The sequence below is a fragment of the Leuciscus leuciscus genome, assembly GCF_965113295.1.
Source record: "Leuciscus leuciscus genome assembly, chromosome: 12".
NCBI lineage: Eukaryota > Metazoa > Chordata > Actinopteri > Cypriniformes > Leuciscidae > Leuciscus > Leuciscus leuciscus.
In genome coordinates this window covers 43001058-43024347 of record NC_138736.1, presented here as the reverse complement: position 1 = coordinate 43024347, position 23290 = coordinate 43001058, and the positions used below count along the sequence as shown (strand labels likewise).

The 23290-nt window shown below is 42.0% G+C and overlaps 2 protein-coding genes across 5 annotated transcripts in view; one reads left to right on the top strand and one right to left on the bottom strand.

The window, feature by feature from the left end:
• LOC309511360 (uncharacterized protein) overlaps positions 1-21853 on the top strand; it is a 211325-nt gene extending 189472 nt beyond the window's left edge. Inside the window, exon 2 of the mRNA XM_082186554.1 lies at positions 20807-21853. Coding sequence (XP_082042680.1) covers positions 20807-21463 — 657 coding nt within the window. The 3' untranslated portion in view covers positions 21464-21853. The remainder of the gene's footprint in view (positions 1-20806) is intronic.
• LOC309511386 (uncharacterized protein) overlaps positions 1-23290 on the bottom strand; it is a 256220-nt gene that overhangs the window by 156063 nt on the left and 76867 nt on the right. The window lies entirely within an intron of this gene.

Genomic DNA, 23290 nt, shown 5'->3' with positions numbered 1-23290 from the left:
ACTTGCTAATCATTTATGAATGTTTTGTAAATGATTAGTTCATCATTAACTAACCACTTATAAATGACTTACAACTGAACGTTATTATAAAGTGTATAACTTTGTTCACGCAGTCTCTGACAGAAGATCCACCAACTCAGGACAGTTGCTTGACCTAAATGTGAAAACAATTGAAATAATGCTAGAGAAAGATAGATGGATATATACACACATAAATACATATATACATATTTTTTATGTACAACTTACGAAGATCAACTTGTTATCAACATCTTTAATGTTTTCTTCAAAGAGTTTTAGGTCACTCTCAGAATCCATTTCCTTAAAGGGGTCATATAATGCCATTTTTGTACAAGCTAATATGATTCTTTAGGGTCTAAATTAAAAGTTTGTAATATACTTTAATTAAAAATTCTCATTAGTATTGTAAGAAAACACTAATTTTACCTGGTCAAAAACAGCTCTGTTTTCAGCACGCCGTTTCAGTGCATGTGTCTTTAAATGCTAATGAGCTTTGCTGACCCCACCCCTCTGTTCTGTGCGGACACCGTTTCTAACACAATAACACAATAACCATAACGCGGTGTTCATTATAAATGTGATATTATGAATTATATTGAGAACGTTGTACATAGAAAACATGCCGTAATGTACCCTGAGTGTAAACAGCCGCATTCATCGTGAAGCGTGCAGCAAGCGAAACGCAAAGATTAATTTAAAGATTAATATAAAGGTTAATAAAACGTTACACACTTCTTCTTCTGGAGGTGCAGCAGGAACACGAATAGTTGCTACCGATCCTTTTTTCAGGAGCAGCTTCTTAGCAAAACCAGCTTTACTGACCCTCGTTTGTAAAGCAGTCTGGTGTGTGAAATGATTCGCGCAAACATGAAAGCATTGACGCTGATCGTGGGGAATATTCCCTTCGAAAACACACTCAGCCACTGCGTCTTCAGCGGTTCGGATTTAGGAACATCAACATGATGCTGTGTTCGTTATTACACCCGAGAACAGAACACCACAATCACTGAGACGCCATTCTGCTTCAGCGTATTAACAATGGCGGACTATGATTCCCAAAAACTTGAAAGCCATTACATGCAAAACGACACACGCAGTATGTGGCAGGGAATTCAGTCTGTTACTAATTATAATAAGAGAAGCACAAACAGGATGGAGATTAAAGATGCCACCTTACCAGACTGCCTTAACAATTTTTATGCTAGGTTTGACCGACTGAATAGGGACACTCCATCAAAACTCGGTTTGAATACTGAGGAATGTGCGCTCCATGTCACACAAGAACAGGTCCGAAAGGTTTTTGGGCAGTTCAACCCCCGTAAGGCAGTGGGACCTGATGGTGTATCGCCGAAAGTTTTGAAGGTCTGCGGGGAACAATTGGCAGATGTGTACACAGACATTTTTAATCTGTCTCTTACACATGGAGTAGTTCCACGCTTATTTAAGTCATCCATTATCATACCTGTCCCCAAAAAAGCAAACACTTCTACCCTGAATGACTTCAGGCCAGTCGCCTTGACCTCAGTTCCTATGAAGTGCCTAGAGAAACTTGTGCTCAGACATATTAATTCTGTGGTTCCTGACACTGTTGACCCCTTACAGTTTGCATATCGCCCTAATAGATCAGTGGATGATGCAGTGGCCATGACTTTGCACTTTACTCTTCAACATCTAGACAGAACTGGAACATACGTAAGAATGCTTTTCCTGGATTATAGTTCTGCTTTCAATACGATCCGACCTGGAAAGCTAATTGAGAAGCTGGCTGACCTCGGGGTCCCATCCACCACCTGTAACTGGGTTTTGGATTTTCTGAGTGACAGACCACAAAAAGTGAGGATGGGAGGTAACATCTCAACTGAACTCACTTTAAGCACAGGAACACCTCAGGAATGCTGTCTCAGTCCAAAACTCTTTACTCTTTACACACATGATTGTGTTACTAACCAGAACAACACTGCGATTATCAAATATGCCGATGACACAACTGTTCTGGGCTTGATTAAAGGGGGGGATGAGACTGGTTACAGGCTGCTGGTTGACAAAATTCTGGCTTATGGGGATGATAATGACCTCATTCTTAACTTAGATAAAACAAAAGAATTAATCATGGATTTTAGAAAGAAGAAACCTTATTTACAGCCACTGATCATCAAAGGGACGGAAGTGGAAAAAGCTGAGAGTCACAAGTTCCTAGGCCTGCACGTGTCATCAAATCTGAGTTGGACCATAAACACTGCTGTCACAGTGAAGAAGGCCCAACGGCGGCTCTATTTTATCAGGCTGCTAAGAAAGGCAGGACTCAGCCGCAAACCACTTATCCAGGCCTATAGAGGACTTGTGGAAAGCATTTTAACAAATGGGATAACTGTGTGGTTTGGAAGCACTACCCAGGCAGAAAGGAGAGCTCTCCAAAGGGTGATAAAGACAGCACAGAGAATCATCGGATCGGATCTTCCATCTATGGATGCTCTATATACACAACGCTGCAGAAAGAGAGCTAAGAACATTCTCAGGGATACAAACCACCCTGGACATTTAATGTTCAAGCCTAAACACTCAGTATATAACTTGAGATATGGCAGACCGGACAGTATTATATCACACAGGGTGCGGTTTTATAACAGCTTTTTCCCTGCGACGGTTAGATTGATGGCGAAGGACATAACAGGGGAAACATGTGTCAGTCTCTGTTAAATAGACATTTCTCTTTATTATAGTAAGCTTTTAACACTGACAATAATATGTATTCTCTTGGGAAGGTCTTCCTTTTTAACTAAATTAAATCAAATGTGCAATAATGTTATTTAAAGTTTAATTTTAAGCAAAAATCTTAGTATGTGAGTATGCTTCACAGGTTTTGTGCTGCTCTTTGTTAATTGTTTCTAAAGAGTCTACTCATAGTGTGTAGTTTATTGTGTGTAGTTTATTTATTGTGTGTAGTTTGTTAGGTGGTCTTTTATGTTGACCCTTTCTGATGTATTTTCCTTTTATGTATTGTATCTTAATGTTGACTCAAAGAGCTTTGCTACAAAAATTCCTATGTACCTGTATTGCGGTATAAGTACAAATGGCAAATAAAACTTTCAACTTCAACTTCAACTTCAACTGATTGACAGCTCGCTCACGAGCGAGGGCGGGTCTGTGTTGAAACGCTGCTGTCAATCAACAATAGTGGGAGGGGCGTCGATTTTGTGACGTCACAAAATCGAACGGCTTGATTTGAGACAGGGGAAAACATATAAGGAGATAAAAAAATATATATATTATTTATTATTTTATGATGGTTGTGTACAGGCACTGCCAACACACACTTCAGCACAATCAACTTGTAAAAGTGCATGTTCCATTATATGACCCCTTTAAGAGTCGTTGTAGACCTGCCAGGGTCCAGAATGCCGACTACTTGCTAAAATTGATCTTTTAAATCAAACAACATCGAAAACACCTTCCTTTGAAATTCTGAAAGAAAAATTTATTAGATTAATATGTACACACACCTGGACACATTTTATGATGTAAAAATCATACTAACAATATAAGTGCACCTCAGGAAACATAAAAAAATAAATAAAATTCAACATCATGGGACCTTTTATTTTACTGGCCAGTGTTTTATAACCACAACATATAATATTTCTTACTTGTGGTTGACATGGGGTAGGCGCACTTTGAGGGTCTGGTGCCACATTTTTTTTTAAATGTTAATTCAATTTTGTGATAGAACAACCCCATGGCTGGAACAGTCCATTAACACACATACCCTCACTTCTGTGCTCACTCCTCGATGCAGCTGTCAAGAGGCAAAACAACATTAGGAAATCCTGTTATTAATTTTAAATGCCGATTTACTGCTCAAGAAACATATATTATCATCATCAATGTTGAAAATAGTTGTGTACAATTTATTTTTCAGGATTATTTAATGAATAGAAAGTTCAAAAGAACAGCATTTATCTAAAATATAAAGCTTTTGCAAAATTATAAATGTCTATACTGTCACTTGATCAATTTAATGCATCCTTGCTGAATAAATGTATTAAATTTCTTTAAGCTCTCCCCCCCCAAAAAATCTTACCGACCCAAAACTTTTGAACGTTACAAAAGCATTATATTTCAGATAAATACTGCTCTTTTGAACTTTCTATTAATCAAAAAAAAAAAAAAAAAAAGAAGAATGTTTTACACAACTGCTTACAACATTGATAATAATCATAATTGTTTGTTGAGCATCAAATCATCATATCAGAATGATTTGTGAAGGATCATGTGAAATTGAAGACTGGAGTAATGATGATAAATTCAGCTTTGATCACTGGAATAAATTACATTTTAAAATATATTAAAATAGAAAACAGTTATTAAAATGTAAAATAATATTTCACAATATTACAGTTTTTTTTTTTTTTTTTTTACAAAAAAATGCAGCCTTGGTGATCAGAAGAGACTTCTTTCAAAAACAATCAAATTAGTACATTTTCCAAACTTTTGACTGGTAGTGTATATTAGGCTGTGTTGTCACTAAGCTAGACTTCGTTTTAAAATAAGATGCGACTGTAAAGTTCTCACATACAGTGGGGCGTCCTCTGGGACTGGGGCGCCCTCTGGGACTGGGGCGTCCTCTGGGACTGGGGAGCCCTCTGGGACTGGGGCACCCTCTGGGACTGGGGAGCCCTCTGGGACTGGGGCGTCCTCTGGGACTGGGGCGTCCTCTGGGACTGGGGCACCCTCTGGGACTGGGGCGCCCTCTGGGACTGGGGCGTCCTCGTCCTCTGGGACTGGGGCGCCCTCGTCCTCTGGGACTGGGGCGCCCTCTGGGACTGGGGCACTCTCTGGGACTGGGGCGTCCTCTGGGACTGGGGCATCCTTTGGGACTGGGGCGCCCTCTGGGACTGGGGCGTCCTTTGGGACTGGGGAGCCCTCTTGGACTGGGGCGTCCTTTGGGACTGGGGAGCCCTCTGGGACTGGGGAGCCCTCTTGGACTGGGGCGTTTTCTGGGACTGGGGAGCCCTCTGGGACTGGGGCGTCCTCTGGGACTGGGGAGCCCTCTGGGACTGGGGCACCCTCTGGGACTGGGGCGCCCTCTGGGACTGGGGCGTCCTCTGGGACTGGGGAGCCCTCTGGGACTGGGGCACCCTCTGGGACTGGGGCACCCTCTGGGACTGGGGAGCCCTCTGGGACTGGGGCACCCTCTGGGACTGGGGCGCCCTCTGGGACTGGGGCGTCCTCTGGGACTGGGGAGCCCTCTGGGACTGGGGCACCCTCTGGGACTGGGGAGCCCTCTGGGACTGGGGCGTCCTCTGGGACTGGGGAGCCCTCTGGGACTGGGGCGTCCTCTGGGACTGGGGCGCCCTCTGGGACTGGGGCGTCCTCGTCCTCTGGGACTGGGGCGCCCTCTGGGACTGGGGCACTCTCTGGGACTGGGGCGTCCTCTGGGACTGGGGCGTCCTTTGGGACTGGGGCGCCCTCTGGGACTGGGGAGCCCTCTTGGACTGGGGCGTCCTCTGGGACTGGGGCATCCTCTGGGACTGGGGAGCCCTCTGGGACTGGGGCGTCCTCTGGGACTGGGGAGCCCTCTGGGACTGGGGCGTCCTCTGGGACTGGGGCGTCCTCTGGGACTGGGGCGTCCTCTGGGACTGGGGCACCCTCTGGGACTGGGGCATCCTTTGGGACTGGGGACTGGGACTGGGACTCTCTATATTGTTTCACTCTTTTTAAATAAAAGAGCATGTTAAAAGTAATTTATATTCTTTCTTTCTTTTTTCCTCTTGGTTTTTAACTAGTTATTTTACACCGTTGGTAAGATACAATGTATTTTTCCTTAAAGGTAATTCTACCTTCCTTCCTTTCTTATTCCACTAAAATCAATTTTTTCTTACTCCAAAGCTCATTTTCTAATAACCATACTGTATGTTTATCAACCCTTTTAGTATTATTATTTTTTAATACTTTATCTTTCTTAGTACTTAAATTCTTTTTATCCAATTGTATCTACACAACCTGACATTTGTCATTATATTGGTTATTTTTTCTCTTTATCTTTTTGATTTACATTAGTTAAATTATTATAATATAATGACTCCTCAATCTTTTCATCCCATCTTATGTCCTTATGATTTGCTCTAAAGAAACTTTTTAAAGTTCCTACTGCACATTTTCCAGTTACATTACTTTCTGGTGTATACCGCGAAGCAGAAACTTCTTTGTTTCTTAAAGCTATCTCTGTGTTTCACGTTGAATGTCCATGCTGATAAAGCACTGTTAGGTTTAAATTCCTGACTAGATCATCAATCTTCTTCCATAAGTCACTGTGTTCAACAGGTTTTCTGTTAAACTTAACGAAGCTGTTCTATCTCCAAATGTCTAAGTTTTCATTTAAACTTGTCTCAAACTTTTTGCTATCCGTTATAATAATAACTTGTGTAGCATTTATTTCTTTTAGCCTTTCTAGTGCTTTTAATACAGCTATAACTCCTACATATTGAGTTGTACCCAAGACTAAGCCCCTGTCTCTTATTTCTTCACACTTTTTATGTTTAATAACATACAGTTACTGAGCATTATATACTCTTCAAGAGTCTTTGATCTATCTGTATATACTATCGTCCCTTTAAATACATTCATATTTCTTCTGTTGCATTTTACATTCTTTATTTAACATCCTCACATTTGGATCTATGAGTGTATTATCCTATTGTTGCTCAAATAATTTAGTTTTTTTGCATTTTATACTTATCTTTAGTTTAATGCCCCTTCAATGTTTTATCGGTATTAATTAGTCTATTCCTTTATTTATTTATTTATTTTATTTATTTTCTTGCAAGACCTGGTAATTCTGCAAATCTTTTACTCATAGCTGCTAGTGTCTTCTCTACAGAAAGACATTTCTTTTCTGGATTTTCCCAGCTTTAACACTTTATACATATTGGTATATTATTATTATTATTCCTTGCTATTAATTTATAACAATTAAATCTATATCTATAGCTCAACCTCAAGAGCCTTCTCTTCATCTCTTCCTTCTAAGAGCTTAAAATGGCTTTTTCCACTCTTGAAGTGTTTTCTGCCAATAAACACAATTTATTGCCTTTTATCATAGCATTCATTAGTCTATCTTTCTGACTAAATTCAGGAATTATATCTCTCATACTTTTACTACATAACCTTTACTTTTTGTATCTTTCTAACTCTCTGGGTTTTTTAGATATGCCATCTGCAGATCTTTAGTTAAGATCCTAAATTAACCATATCTGCCATTACTTCACTATATATTGTATATTCACTCACATATGTATCATTTTTTAATCCAGCCTCGGCAAGCCAATTAACTTAAAACCTTTTTTACGGTTTCAATATGCTCTTTTTTTCCCCTATTTATAACTAATATATCATCAATATAAACTTCCACAGGTAATTCTTTAATAGAAATACTGCTGAGGAATTTACATATCCCTTTAGTAATCTCTAATATACGTAATGTTTGTTATTTACAGTAAAATAAGTATTTTCTTGACTAACCTCTGCTAAAGGAATTGACCAAAAGCCATTAGCCAAATCCAGTTTTAAGAGAAATTAACCTTCCCTCAATTGTTCAACAGCATTAATACCATAACGCCTATCTGACTCTGTTACTCAGTTTAATGCTTTATTTGTTACTTATCTAAAAGTTTCATCTCGTTTGGGTATTTATTGTACAGGACTGTCTGTTATTGCAGAAGTAATCTTTCTTAACTCCTGTATTGCCTTATTTAATTCTTCTGTCCCGTTATATTAATTGGATATTATCGTGGTTGTTTATGAGTTTTTTATGAGCATATTCTTCACTATAGTCTTTACTCCACAATCATTTTTACATTGTAAAGCTCATAGTAATTCCTCTTTTAATTCTATAAATTTACTCCATATTCATTTTTTTTAAATTCTTGTTCAACATTTACGTTTAATCTTAAGACGTTCTGTAAGTCTCTTCCTGCGTGTGAATTATCTGCACCTTTTATCATTGTAATGCTGAATTTCTCTCCTACTCATTCACTTTTCTTGTCTTAATAAAGATGTTATCTGTAAATTGCATTGGCTCTGTTGTTGAGGACACCTGACATTTTATTTTTTCATTAACAAAGGAGTTTCCATCTTTTTTAATGATTATTATACCATTAGATTATGTTCTCTTTAATCTAATCTTTAATACCATATCTTTAAAATTCAATTTAATTATACCCTTTGGTCACAGATGTTTCTCTTCAACAGGCCAAGCATTTCTCAGTGTATCCTTTCCTTCTTTTTATCTATTGCTCTTTATATTCATCGAGCTGTATTTCTTTCTTTTTTTTATGATGATTTTATTCTGTTCAAGTATTTTTATATTTGAGTTTTCTATGTTACTCATCACCTGACTTCTTTGCTCTGGGGTCATCTTTCCCCATTTATCATATTAAATATAACTCACAAATCCTCACAATCCTCTGCATTATGTTCTGCCATATATTCTATTCTTCTGTTTTCAGTCCAGTCATCTTCATTTAAATAGCGCTTTTAACAATGTAGATCGTTCCAAAGTGTCTCAACAGGGAATTAAAGTATACTAAGTATTTTAAGTATATTAAACTCACTTCCATCTCTCTGTTTCACTTGAAAACGAGTATGTCCTTTCTTCATCCATCTTGACACTTTGTGCTATCAAAGGATTCTGTTTTCCTATTCTCACGTGCTGAAAACAGGAAGGTACTTGCACAATATTGGTGTTGCACCAAATAGCTCACAAAATTCTTTGAAAAAAACTTCATAAACTGTGAAAGTCAAGATTCAAAACATTTTCAAATGCAATACAATACAAATACAATACAGAAAGAAACAAACAAAAACAAATGGAATACGAATACAGGTCTGCTGCTTTTATCATTAAAAATAGCTTTAGACAGTCAATAGTAGAGTGAATTGTTAGTGTTGACGCCATTTTTCTCTAAGAAGAACACCATATTCCTTAAAGGGTTAGTTCACCCAAAATTTTTAATTGTCATTAATTACTCACGCTCATGTTGTTCCACACCCCACAAGACTTCCATTCGTCTTCAGAACAAAAATTTAGATCTTTATGAGGAAATCTGAGAGATTTCTGTCCCTCCATTGACATCTTACGCAACTACCAATTTCAAGGTTCAGAAAGGTATACAGACATAAATGTAATCCATGTGACTCCAGTGGTTTAACCTCAAATTTATGAAGTAATTTCTACCTTTCTGGAGCTTGAAAGTGGTAGTTGTGTAAGCTGTCAACAGAGGAAGAGATAGCTCTCAGATTTCATTAAAAAGATCTTCATTTTTGTTCTGAAGATGAACTAAAGTCTTGCAGGTTTGGAACATCAGGAGGGTGAGTAATTAATGACATTATTTTCATTTTGGAGTGAACAACTTGCGTGAAAAACTTTCCTTCTTCGGTATGTTCAGTTAAAGGTCCATTAAGAGATTTGACAAAAGCTTAAACTTTACATGGGTTTTCAGTTGTTCATACAGGAACTTCAGCAGTCTTGGAGGAATGTGTAGACGTTTGGTTTTCTCCATCTCAGCCTTTTCGACCTTCGTTCAGGATTTCTGCACAGGAAAGTTGGATATGAAGAAAAAAAATTATGTTTTTAGCTACACAAGAAATTAAATAAAGGAAATTGAACTACAAATTATCATACAGACCAGGTTGAGGTTGAAAAACAATCATACAGTATTTTACGTTCGTTAAATTATCAGCTGCCATCCCTAATTCTTTCAAATTCAAACACTGTATAAAATGCTAAGACTTCTGTTTCCAGTGGACTCCAATTGCATGTCATGTTAGCTTGTCTGCTGAACTATACCTTATAATATGTTTCATTATTTTCAATTATATAAACAGTAACACAACAACATGCTCTATGAAAAGTTTTCATATGAACTCCAGGATAAGTGCCATTTTCTTTGGGTATTTTGTAGCTCACTGCCTCAATGGGGTGGGAGATGTGGTCAATAATAACTTCTTGAATGACAGCAATCCTGAATGCCCATCACCCTAAACAAATAAGATATTACAAAAAGAAAAACATTACACGATCACTTCAGAAAACACTCCAAAAATAGTTGTTTAAATCTTCCCTATACAATGTTTTTCTACTGACCATATAAGCGTAAAATCTTTGAAGGGGGTGTTCAGCAACCAACTTTTTCTATAAAATGTTTTCCTCAGACTTTAAATTTAAATGTGTTTTGCCAATATTGAATACTCATAATGATAAAAATTATAATACTAATAAAACAAAATACAAACCCATAAGGAGCATGCAGGGTGGTGCTCGGGATGCACAGTACATCAGCAAAGTCCTGTCAATAGATAAGAAAACAACAGAAACACTATGAAACAAACTAATGAGGAGGGAGCTGGTAAAGATGACTAACGTTACAGGCAGAAGTATAACAGCAGTCATGTTAAATGTAAATTAATCTTTCAAGGTCATTATTTGGGGTTTAAAATCAAATAATATGTGTAGTGTGTGTATAATGTCTGTGTGTTGTCTAAAACAAAGACAAGACAATAAAAAGTCTAACGTAAACATAACATTAACGTACCTCATTTGACAGAAAATGTGGTGTTATCCTTGATCCAGCCTGCATCTTCACACACAGTCTCTTGACAGTGTATCTTCATGCCTTTTAAATCAAGCAAGTCTTAAATGGCCTTTCCTTTTCTTGACAATTCATGGTAGCTTTTGTTTGAAGCCATTAAACTGCTCCAAAAACACGAGTAACGTTAACGTACTGCACTTTATACTGGTTAACGGGTGCGCTCGGCAGAAATAAACCGCATTACCAACAAAATAAAAGCCAATAAACCAGTTACAACGAGGACACTTACACATACAATCAGGGGAATTTCCATGAGTGTGAACTAAATCTTTCAATGTGTGACGATATGCATAAAACGATAAACGCGACGGCTCCGACATTGCCTAACAAGCCGGGTGGCAACTAAATAACGTTACGTAATCAGCTTATTTGACATTTAGCAAAAAATAATTTTCGTTTTTTACCACAGAAGTGTAAGAATGGCTTCCACACATCCGAAATCCGACTTTAAAAAGCAACTTTGGCCGCGTCACCTGTGTGTGTGTAATGGCGCTTGCGTCTCAAACTTTTCGCGCCGATCAGTTTTTAGTTCCCACAATGCAACGCATGATTCAAAATACGAGTAAAAGTCCTGTAAAAGACAAATACGGAAAATTCCTTCAAATTAATATGGTACATTGTACCGGATTTTTACGGATTTGTTTTACAGTGTACTTTATCTGTTATAGGTATCTCATCCTTTATTGATAACCTTTGTTGGAGAATTTCATCTGTCTCATACATGAGTCCAGATGCATGATACTAATATTAAAGGAACTAGGCCTAAAATACGAGAGGCCCAAAAATTACAGGAAACAGAGAAAACAGGGTAAAGGGGACAAAATGATGGGAAACACTGAACCTGTCAAAAGTGTATGTGAGGATAGAAGTCGTCTGAGGACAGGACAGAAAAACTGGGTGAAAGGGTGTTTAAGGACAAGAGTGGAAAAGTACCCAGAAAGCCATATATGAAATCATATTTAATAAAGCGCATGCGCCAGCATGGCCACCAATAGAAATTAGACATTAATGCAGGTGTTGCTAATCGTGGTGAAGTGATAAAGGGGAGCAAAGAGAAAAAGATAACTATACGAATGTTAATTGGATACCAGAATGGACATTAAGTGACGTAAATTGAGGTATAAGACCCCAATGCAGACCAATGTAAAATCAGATGCTTAGCTACCATCTCACTTTATTGAACTGCTCAATAAAGTTATTTCTTCTGAGACCTGAACCAGACATTGAAGATCTGAACCAAAGATCATGAATTGGCCACAACACCTTACACTTAATGGTGGCGTTTGGTCTTTAGATGCATTAACTAACATCTCCTTTCATTGCCAATATTTCCTCTTTGTCCCTGTTAAACTTCTCACATTGTCAATAGCTTTTAGCTTTTGCTATAGCTATACCAACTTAATCAATGTTATAGCTCCTCCACTTAAATTCACATTTTTAGATGTTTTAATTCTACAGTCTGTATAAGCGCTGTGGTCTCCTCTTCTGTCTGTTTTCTGTCCGCATCTGTTAACTACGGCTCCAGTAATTCTCTTTAGGTTTCTAAACTCCAGTTGTCTGACTGGATTCCTCTCCTAACAGAAGTCAAAGGTCTCCTTCTATCATCCTTTATCTGTTTGCTTCTACACTCTCCTAGTTCTCAGATATCTCTGAGTTTAAGAGCTTGCTGACCTTTTTATTGTTTCCAGCATTCTCTTTAGTCTCTTTATTTCTAGTGTTAAATAGTTTTATTATTATTTTTACATGTCTCTCACTATTCTTCTCTTAAATTCATACTTAAAATATGATTGTTTCATATTATTTTGTTTTCCTGACCTTAAACATTCCTCTTTTCTTGAGCTGTTTATGAAGCAGGAGCGATCGTCTGTCTTCACTGCCCATAAGTCTAGTCTCTGTCAGGAACTATCTCCTTATCCCGTTTCTTATCAGCGCTCTATTCACTGCTAGGATTCCTATGTAATTCCTTTAACCTCTAGAATCTTTTAAATTCTATTCTTTTCAACTGCAATTTTTCTCCTTTTTTTATTTCATAGTCTTTTTTATTTTTTATCCCTGACTTTGTTTCACTATTTCCACTTTCTGTATGTATAATGGATGAATATAACTCATCCTTTTCCTGCTCTCCGTCTGAGCTGTTTTAAAACTCCCTATAATAATAACTTTATTTTATATAGCGCTTTTAAATGTTACTTCTCAAAGCGCTTTACACAGAGAAGAATAAGATAACAAGCAAAATAAAACATCAAAACAATAAAACTAAACATACAACTAACATACAAAATACAAATATACAGTCAACCAATACATTGCTAAATCACTTAAAAGCAAGTCTAAAAAAAAAGAGTTTTAAGCAAAGATTTAAAAGCACTAAAAGATTCAGCATGTCTAATCTCATCTGGAATAGAATTCCAGAGACTTGGAGCAAGGGAAGAGAAAGCCCGGTCACCCATAGACAAGTAGAGGGAACCGTCAGAAGGCAAGAGTCGGAGGAACGGAGATCACACTTGGGAGTATAAACTCCTGCTAGTAAAGCATTGCAATAATCAATACGCGAGAAAACAAATGTATTGATACATTTTTCTGCCACAGTAAATGATAACATGGGACGCAATCTAGCAATATTTCTGAGGTGAAAAAATGACGTTTTAACAGTGTTCTGGACATGAGGGTCAAATGTTAAGTGATCATCAAAGATCACCCCCAGGTTTCTTAATTCCACATCAGAGCCATCAACATTAAACTTTAAAGATCCGGCTTCACTTGTGAGTAGAACCAATGATCATAATCTCTGTTTTATCACTATTAAGGCAAAGAAAATTTTTATTCATCCAAATCTTTATCTCAGAAATGCAATGTTCCAGGAAAACAACAGCCGCTGTAGTTTGATCACCAGGTTTCGAGTGAATGTAGATCTGGGTGTCATCTGCATACAAGTGAAATTTCAGTCCCAGAGATCTAAGGAGCTGACCAAGAGGATAATTGCAAAATCCAGATTGACGAGTATATAGTTGGGCAGCCACAGTTCGCTCGAGAATATTGAAATTGTAATTATTGAAATTGTCCAAATCGACATTTGTCTTTTTTGGTACAGGAGTAACGGCAGCCATTTTAAAAGCAGCTGGTAGCTGACCAGAGCACAGTGAGTCGTTACGAATACTCAAAACAACTAAGCTAACCGAGGGAAAGCACGCTTTAAGCAAACTAGTAGCTACAGGATCAACTATGGAGGTGGCAGCCTTCATTTGTGAAACTTCTTTGCTCAGAGACAGCAAATCAAGTGTGGAGAAATTTGTGAAAGGTGTGCCAGAAAAATGAGAAGTACAGGGAACAGAACCAACTAAAACAGAAGTGCTATTCATACAACATCACACCTTATCGATCTTAGAGCTGAAAAACTCAAGAAACCCATCGCAGAGATTCACTGCAGGTTTATTGCAGACCCTAGACCTGTGTCTGTCTCTCTATAACTTGTCGAGGTACAGGACTGTAATACATAGGGCTGGTTATTCTAGTCATTATAGTAAGATTAAATATTATTACATCATACAATCTCAGAAAGATATTGTAGTTTTATGTAACAACAGCTTAGTAACACATTACAGTACTAATATGTGTACTTCAGGTTATATCAGTGAGGTGCTAATATGTAGTAAAGGTGTTTGGAGGATGTTTTGTGTTCCAGCGTGACTGACCCTGAGCAGAGAGACGTCCATGCAGAGATGATTTACTGAGGAACACATGACTGAGCTCACAGATCTGAACCGACTCAACACTGAAGAAGAAGACACCGTCATCTATTGTCCGCATAGAAGAGTTTGTGTTTTCCTCTTATCCGACCAAACCTGATTCTCATCACATTCTGTACATCATCATCATCATCGTCATCATCATCATCATCATCATCAGTTAAATATGTTTAGGAGAATCAGGGCGTCACTTTATAGCAAACAGAAACTCATCTGAGAAACACACACATTAACACTCCTGTGATGGGCATTTACTGCCAGAGATGATCCGTGGAAGAAAGTTATGCCGCTTTACGCAGGAAAAAACTCATCTGAGAACCAGTTTTCCTAAAAAAGACATCACAAAACATTTGAGGCCTATATACTCTCACAGCAAAACATGGTTTTATATCACTGTGAAACAACACTTAGTTACTATGTTTGATGTAAGATTATCAGTTAATTATAGCCTGTGATGGTTATAATGACGATGCTTTGGTCGTCATGGAAACAACACCTCATGACAGGTGAGAGCAGTGGTCAGTAATAATGAGTGTAGGAGTCACTGGTTTATTTCCCAGACTCCTCAGCGCTGCATGTGAGATCATCACTGCCCTCTGCTGGCGGATCTGAAGTACAGGCAGAGCTCGAGTCATGAGGAATCCAGTTTTCCTGGATCTGGAAACACTTCACAGCTCCACGTCAGCATCATCACACAAATCAACACGCATATTTACATACATTTGCAGAAAGCAGAATTATTGTCTTTATATCCGTTTAGCAGAGACTCATTCATGAGATTCACTTGACTTGAAAGTGGCGTGTATGTTTACGCAAAGTCATGATGTCATGTTGCCCACGGTGAAGGCTGATCCACTCACCGACAGCACACGATCCAGATATTGGATGAGTGATTGTGGTTTTACTGCTGAAGCTGGTTGGTACAGGGGATAGTCCAGTCCAAGCCCGAACACTCGAATAAGGACATCATCTGTCCAGTTGACCAAGTGTGAAAGCTGGAGGAAATCTTTCACGTATCCCTCGATCGGACGGCCATCCTGGAAACCGGTCAGTAGATGATGGGTTACTCCGTCTCTGTGAGTATCAGCAGCTGTTGTAGTCTCCGTGGGGCTCTGCGTGTGCTCTTCTGTCAGGGCAGTGGAGAGACAGACAGGCCAGCTGAAATATAACAACGCTTTATTGAACAGAGGCACGGATACCAGCAGCTGTAACTTTATGATGAAACGAGGATTAGACTGATTTATGACAGCACTGTCCTTTCCAGATGGAGATCGGGTGGGGATGGAGAGTGATGAGGAAGAGCAGGGCCGTGCACAGGGGGGTGGCCTGGTGGCTAGAGCCACTGCCCCTCTGCCCTCATCGACTGAGGTTTCCCTCTTCCCCACCCCCACCGCTCCGCTCAAAGTATTCCGCTGATTCCGCTAATCCGCTCCAGGTTTTCCCGCTCGCTCCGCAGCATTCACGAAAGCTGTCGCATTAACAGGTAGGGCTATGCAAGACAGTGGTTGAATCTGCGAAATTAGTCATTTGTTTTTGTTTTTTTTGTATTTATGTCGGTAATGTTTTGCTTTTGGTCTTCTGGCTTCTGGCTCTTTCTACTAGTGCTAACAACTTGCACAACCAGGGCTGGACTGGCCATTGGGCATACCGCGCACTTTCCCGGTGGGCCGACGTGCTTTTTGGGCCGATACATCTCATACTCATACATTATTTTTATTATTTTTATTTTTTCTTTTTCTTTTTAACGGCCCATAAAATGTGTACATCGGCGGCCCATTCGTTTTGTTTTGTTTTGCTTAATTGGCGGTGCTGGGTTTGTGCTGGTGTAATGCATTGGTCAGGAAAAGTCAGCGTTAAGTTTTTTTTTTTTTTTTTCTGACAGACCAGCCCATGAAACACGTAGATCAGCGGCCCATTGGTTCTTTTCTTGATTGACACTGGGCTGGGCCAATCACAACTTTAAACGAGTGAGCGAGCGTGCAGCAGTGTCAGGGCCCTATTTTAACGATCTGAAACGCAAGTGTCAAGCGCAAAGCGCAAGTATCTTTGTGGGCGGGTCTCGGCGCTGTTGCTATTTTCCCGGCGGGATAAATGCCTCTTGCGCCCGGCGCAAATCTAAAATGGGTTGGTCTGAAGTAGCTTCATTACTCATAGGTGTGGTTTGGGCGTAACATGAAATAAACCAATCAGAGCGTCATCTCACATTCCCTTTAAGAGAAGACGCGCTTTTTCCATAGCGGATTGCTATTGTAACGGCGGATTTGCCAGGCGCGCGCCAGGAGCTGTTCACAGCCAAGGAGAGCAACGCTCTCGTCACGGCCGTAAAAGAGAGAAGTTACATTGAAATGGAGAAACCCACCCAAATTAACTTCGGTTAAACAGGCGTATGATAATTTGGGTAAATGTGTAAGCTAGATGTATGCTTTTATAATAAATTGTCTATCTATCTATCTATCTATCTATGTATCTATCTATCTATCTATCTATCTTTCCCTTTCAAGGGAACTCCCGTTGCGTCGAAAACTGACGCTATGGGAACGCTTTGCGTGATGACGTCTTGAAGCACATGTAAAATCAGTCCAATGGTGTGGCGGAACGCCAGAGGCGGGTGACGTCACGTACCAGGAAGCTATAAAAGCCGGCCCGAAACAGAAAACGAAAGCTTTCTGAGTCTTCAGTTGCGCTCTGTGTTGAATCTGTCCTTGTTATTTGGTGTTGTCTGTCTATATTATATATATATATTCAGTATGGCGAGCAAGCAGCAGTTTAGAGTGTGTGTCCATCCCTGCCCGCGTTATTTAACGGGAGGTGATACTCACACTCTTTGTGTTGTTTGTTTGGGTGAGGAGCATGCCCAGTCAGCACTCGAGGGTGGTGACTGTGTGCATTGGGACGCGCTTCCATTGCGCACGCTCCGATCCCGCTTGGCTCGGTTCAATCCCGATCGCGTTCCCCAGGGCTCGGGTCCCGCCGCGGCTGAGGCTCGGCGGCGATCTCAGACCTGGGGTTCGCAAATGGATCTGTCAGTGGATGTTGAGACGGGCTCTGCCTTATCTCAGCATCAATCTGACAGATCCAGTGCCTCTCATCAGGGTGTGGAAGCACGCATTGCGGTTTCTTCCCCCCCGATAGAGGCACCAATACTGCAACTGTCCAGCTCTGAGGAGTTGGATGTTGTGAGTATTGAAGCTGAGTCTGAGGATTCGCCACCTCAGTCTCATGCGTTTGAGGAACTGCTCGATGTTATTACTAGAGCAGTTGACAGACTATCTATTGAGTGGCCAGAGGATAGGCAGGACGTTCGTTCGAAAAGTAAGCTCGACGAACGCTTCCTGCCATCTCGTACACAGCCTCAGCGAAGAAGCCTTCCGTTTTTCCCCGATCTCCACACCGAGGTGTCGAAATCGTGGGGAAAACCGGTTTCATACAGAGTGTATGCACCACAAACATCCCACTATTCTTCCATTCACAAATATAAAGAATATGGTTATGGGGAGATGCCGAAGGTGGAGGAGACGCTTGCGAGCTATCTCTCTCCAGCAACGGCATCTTCCCTGAAAGCTCCTTCACTTCCCTCTAAGCCAGTAAAATTCACATCATCTCTGGTTCATAAATCGTATGCAGCCGCTGGTCAAGCTGCAGCGTGTCTGCATACGATGTCTATTATGCAAGCCTATCAGGCAGAATTATTGGGGGATTTAGAGGAGGGCGGGGGAATTGGTCCTGACACAGTGGCTGAACTACGCAGAGCCACAGATCTGTCTCTCAGGACCACCAAGGAGACCGCTAAATCAATCGGGCGGTCTATGGCAGCCCTGGTGGCCACTGAGAGGCATCTGTGGCTCAATTTGAGCGATATAAAAGAGAAAGAAAAGCACGTTCTCTTAGATGCTCCGGTTTCCACTGTTGGTTTATTTGGTGATGCAGTAAACAGTGCGGTAGCTAAATCTCAGGAAGCTGCTAAACAGGCAGCTGCATTACAAAAACTTCTCCCCCGCCGTTCTTTCATTGAGGCTGCTGAGCGGGAGCAGCCTCACTCCTCTAAAAAGAGCGCTGAACATCGTGCCACTCAAAAACAGAGTGTGTCCTCTCGTGCTCCCCCACAAACATCTCGGGGACACGGAGGGCGCTCTCAAACCCAGCAGTCTTCGAGGGGTAAAACGGATCTGCGGACCGTTATTACCGCCAAGAAGGCTGCTGGGAAAAAGTCCTGATGTCTGAGGGCTCAGGACAAATGAGGGTAGTCCCCCCGAAGCAGAGCGGTTAACACCTCTTTTCACGGTGCCCGTCTCTCTTCGGTGCCCTCAGGGGACCGTTCTGCCAACCCTGCCACCTCTGGTGTTACAGAGCGCAGCGGTCTCCGGCGAGCACATATCTCAAGGTCCACCCGTAAACGTAGTGGCCTCGGGATGCCCGCCCCCTCTGAGGAGGGTGCTGGAGCAGTCTGTTTGGTCGTTCCCTGCCGGTGCGCCGTTACAGGGCGACGAACCGACTACTCAACAGCAACAAAATCCAGAAACCAGTCTCGAGAGACTGGTACCTCTAGTAGAATCTTTGACAGCGTGGAAGCTACTGTCAAATGTTTCTCGTTGGGTCCTGCAGACCGTGGAAAAAGGGTATTAGATACAATTCTATTAACGCCCACCGCGGTTTATGGGGGTCCTGCCCACAGTGGTGGGCCCCGAGCAGGTTCTGGTTATGGAACAGGAAGTAAACACTCTGTTAGAGAAAGGGGCCATAGAATATGTACCCCCCTCCAACAGGGAAACCGGGTTTTACAACCGGTACTTCATAGTTCCAAAAAAGGACGGGGGATTGCGTCCCATATTAGATATTCGAGTTCTGTACGAGTACATGCAGCTCAAGTTCAAAATGTTAACCTTGAGACAAATCGTGCCACAGATCAGGTCCGAGGACTGGTTTGTCACGATAGACCTCAAGGACGCATATTTCCATCCGTCCGTGTCATTGGAAGTTCCTGAGGTTTGCTTTCGGGGGCAAAGCATACCAATATCGAGTTCTTCCATTCGGCCTGGCTTTATCACCCCGCACTTTCACCAAATGCGTGGATGCAGCTCTGGCGCCTCTGCGCCTCCGGGGTATTCGCATCACGAACTACATCGACGATTGGTTGATTTTAGCTCAGTCGCATTAGATGGCGGTTCAACATCGAGACGTTGTTCTCGCCCATATGAAAGAGTTGGGGTTACGGCTGAACGCCAAGAAGAGTGTGCTTTCTCCATTTTAGAGGACCACTTTTTTAGGCGTGGTTTGGGATTCAGTGTCGATGCAGGCGCGCCTGTCATCGCCACGCTTCGATTCCATCCTGGCAGCTGTGAGAAGTGTAAAGCTAGGCCAGCTACTCACTGTCAAACAGTTCCAGAGACTGTTGGGTCTCATGGCAGCAGCTTCCAACGGGATACCTTTTGGACTGCTGCACATGAGGCCCCTGCAGTGGTGGCTCAGGACCAGAGGGTTTTTCCCCGAGGGGCAACCCATTTCGCACAATCAAGGTCACGCGGTGATGCCTACGTGCCTTGGTTATGTGGAAGAAACCTTGGTTCCTGTCCCAGGGCCCAGTGCTGGGAGCTCCTTGTCGTCGCAAACTGCTAACGACGGATGCTTCCCTCACGGGTTGGGGAGCGATCCTGAGGGTCGCTCATCTCAAGGTCTGTGGGAAGACCATCATCGTTCCTGGCATTCTATAGCCTAGAGATGTTAGCTGTCTTCCGGGCTCTGAGGAGCTTTATCACAGGTCTCAGGGGACACCATGTGTAGTACATACGGACAACACGTCGGTAGTCGCCTATATCAAGGGGGTTTGCGCTGGCATGCCATATCCTCTTGTGGTCCCAGGGGAAGTTGCTGTCACTCAAGGCAGCCTACATCCCCGGGGTCCAGAATATAGGAGCAGACACTCTGTCGAGACAGGGGCCGAGGCCCGGGGAATGGTGGCTCCACCCCCAAGGTGGTGGAGCTGATATGGAAATTATAAGTGGATATGTTTGCGTCTCGAGAGATGTCTCACTGTCCACTTTGGTTCTCCTTCACGCATCCAGCTCCTCTGGGACTGGATGCTATGGTACAGACGTGGCCGAGGCTACGTCTGTACGCCTTTCCCCCAGTTGCTCTGCTCCCGGGAGTTCTGGAAAGAGTTCGCAGGGACCGGGTTTGCCTGCTTTTTATAGCCCCGCGCTGGCCGGGCAGAGTATGGTTTCCCGATCTTGTGTCCCTCCTCGACGGGCATCCTCTGGAGCTACCCGTCAGGAGGGACCTTCTGTCCCAGGCAGAGGGCTCGATATTTCACCCTCGGCCAGAACTGTGGAACCTGTGGGCTTGGCCTCTGAGGGGGCCCAGCTCATAGAGTCAGGTCTCTCAACCGAGGTTGTTGAGACCATTCTACAGTCCAGAGCTCCCTCCACGAGGAAACTTTATGCCCTGAAGTGGAGAGTATTCACTTCTTGGTGTAGTGACCGTCGGTTGGACCCAGTCCACTGCCCAATTGGTACAGTGCTGGAGTTCCTGCAGGAACGGTTCACTGCAGGTCTGACCCCGTCCACTTTAAAGGTCTATGTGGCGGCCATAGGTGCTTACCACAGTCCTTTGGGTGGAATGTCTGTGGGGAAAGACCCCTTGGTATCTCGTTTCCTTCGTGGCACTTGGAGGTCCTCCTCCCTTTCGAAATCGGACCAGGAGGCGAATAATTTGCTTTGCCCTGTTCGGGCGTTAGACGCGTATGTCCACAGTGCTGCCCTGTGGCGTAAAAGTGACTTTTGCTCCCCTAACAAGGGAGGTCCAGTGTCTAAGCAAAGGATGAGCAAGTGGGTGGTTGAGACTATCTCACTGGCTTATGAGGCGGCTGGACAGCCTTCTCCTTTGGCTGTCCGGTCGCTCTCTACTAGGAGTATGGCGGCCTCTAAGGCCCTTATATCAGGAGTATCGTTACAGGACGTCTGTGATGCGGCAGGCTGGTCCTCACCGCACACCTTCGTCAGGTTCTACTCTCTGGATTTAGACTCTACTCCAGGGTCTCATGTTTTGTCTTCTTAGTGCTGCTCACATGATTACACACAGGACAGACATTTGTAGCTATGGAGGCGTTGGTATAGACGTTCCCATAGCGTCAGCTTTCGACGCAACGGGAGTTCCCTTGAAAGGGAACGCCTCGGTTACGACTGTAACCTCGGTTCCCTGAAGAGGGAACGAGCGTTGCGTCGCCTTGCCATATCTCCTTCATGCCTGTCAGCGCGACTTCAGACTTTACGAAGCTTTCGTTTTCTGTTTCGGGCCGGCTTTTATAGCTTCCTGGTACGTGACGTCACCCGCCTCTGACGTTCCGCCACACCATTGGACTGATTTTACATGTGCTTCAAGACGTCATCACGCAAAGCGTTCCCATAGCGTCAGTTTTCGACGCAACGCTCGTTCCCTCTTCAGGGAACCGAGGTTACAGTCGTAACCGAGGCGATCTATCTATCTATCTATCTATCTATCTATCTATCTATCTATCTATCTATCGTAATAATGTATGATTTGCAAAAATGAAAACTGCTGCTTCTGTGTAGATGAGAGAATCAAAGTGTATGCGCGTTGTGCACACGCTACATTGATTATGGCCAAGCATGCGCCCTTAAAATAGCATATGAATAACATGCGCAACGCGCCACTGACTTTAAACTATTTTTTCCTGGTTAGTGGCGCAATTGTTTTCTAAACCTGCAAAATAGCATGAAGGAACGTTTGCGCCGGAACACGCCTCCTCTTTGCGCTGAACCGCCCCCGGGAGCGCAAGTGTATTTCCTAACTTACCGACGTGCTTCTGTGGAGGGAAAAGTCCGCTTTGCGCGGGTGCAAAATAGGAATGATACATGCGTCGGTGTCCAAAGTCACTTGCGCTGGGTGCAAGATAGGGCCCTCAGTGTGTATCTGTCAGGTCAGCGAGATGGAGAAGAAACGCAAGGAATGTGCAGAAAAACAGCGTGAAAAAATAGAAACAGGCCCTTAAAGCAAAATATACACTACCGTTCAAAAGTTTGGGGTCAGTAAGAGTTTTTAATGTTTTTAAAAGACGTATCTTCTGCTCACCAAGGCTGCTTTTATTTGATAAAAAACAAACAGTAATATTGTGAAATATTATGACAATTTAAAATGACTGTTTTCTATTTTAATATATTTTAAATTGTAATTTATTCATGTGACCAAAGCTGAATGTTCAGCATCATTACTCCAGTCTTCAGTGTCACATGATCCTTCAGTGTCACTCTAATATGATGATCTGATGCTCAAAAAATATTCATTATTATTATCAATGTTGAAACAGTTGTGTACAATTTTTTTTCACAATTCTTTGATGAATAGAAAGTTTTTATTTAGCATTTATTTAAAATAGAATATTTTCTAACATTATAAATGTCTTTACTGTAACTTTTGATCAGTTTAACTCATCCTTGATGAATAAAAGTATTGATTTATTTTATTTATTTCCCCCAAAATAAAATTAAAATTCTTGAACGGTAGTGTTTAATGTTACAAAAGCTTTAGATTTCAGATAAATGCTGTTCTTTTACCTTTTTGGTTTAGGCCACTGCCCCTTAAAATGTCTGTGCACGGCCCTGAGGAAGAGAGTCAGCGATGATGGCAGAAGGTAGGGATGTGATGTTCGGCACCGAGGCTTCGAAGCTTGTATCAAAAAAACAAACATCTCACACTGAAGCAGTGTATCGGAGCTTGACTCACTTCGCCATAACCACGTGATCTGTGACGTCCGAAGCTTGGTTTCCACACACAGTCACGTGACTGCTTCGTATTCAGATTCAATAATAGCGCGAACCCCTTGAGCCGGTTTCCAGTGTCATTCCCATCGGTAGTAGAAAAGAA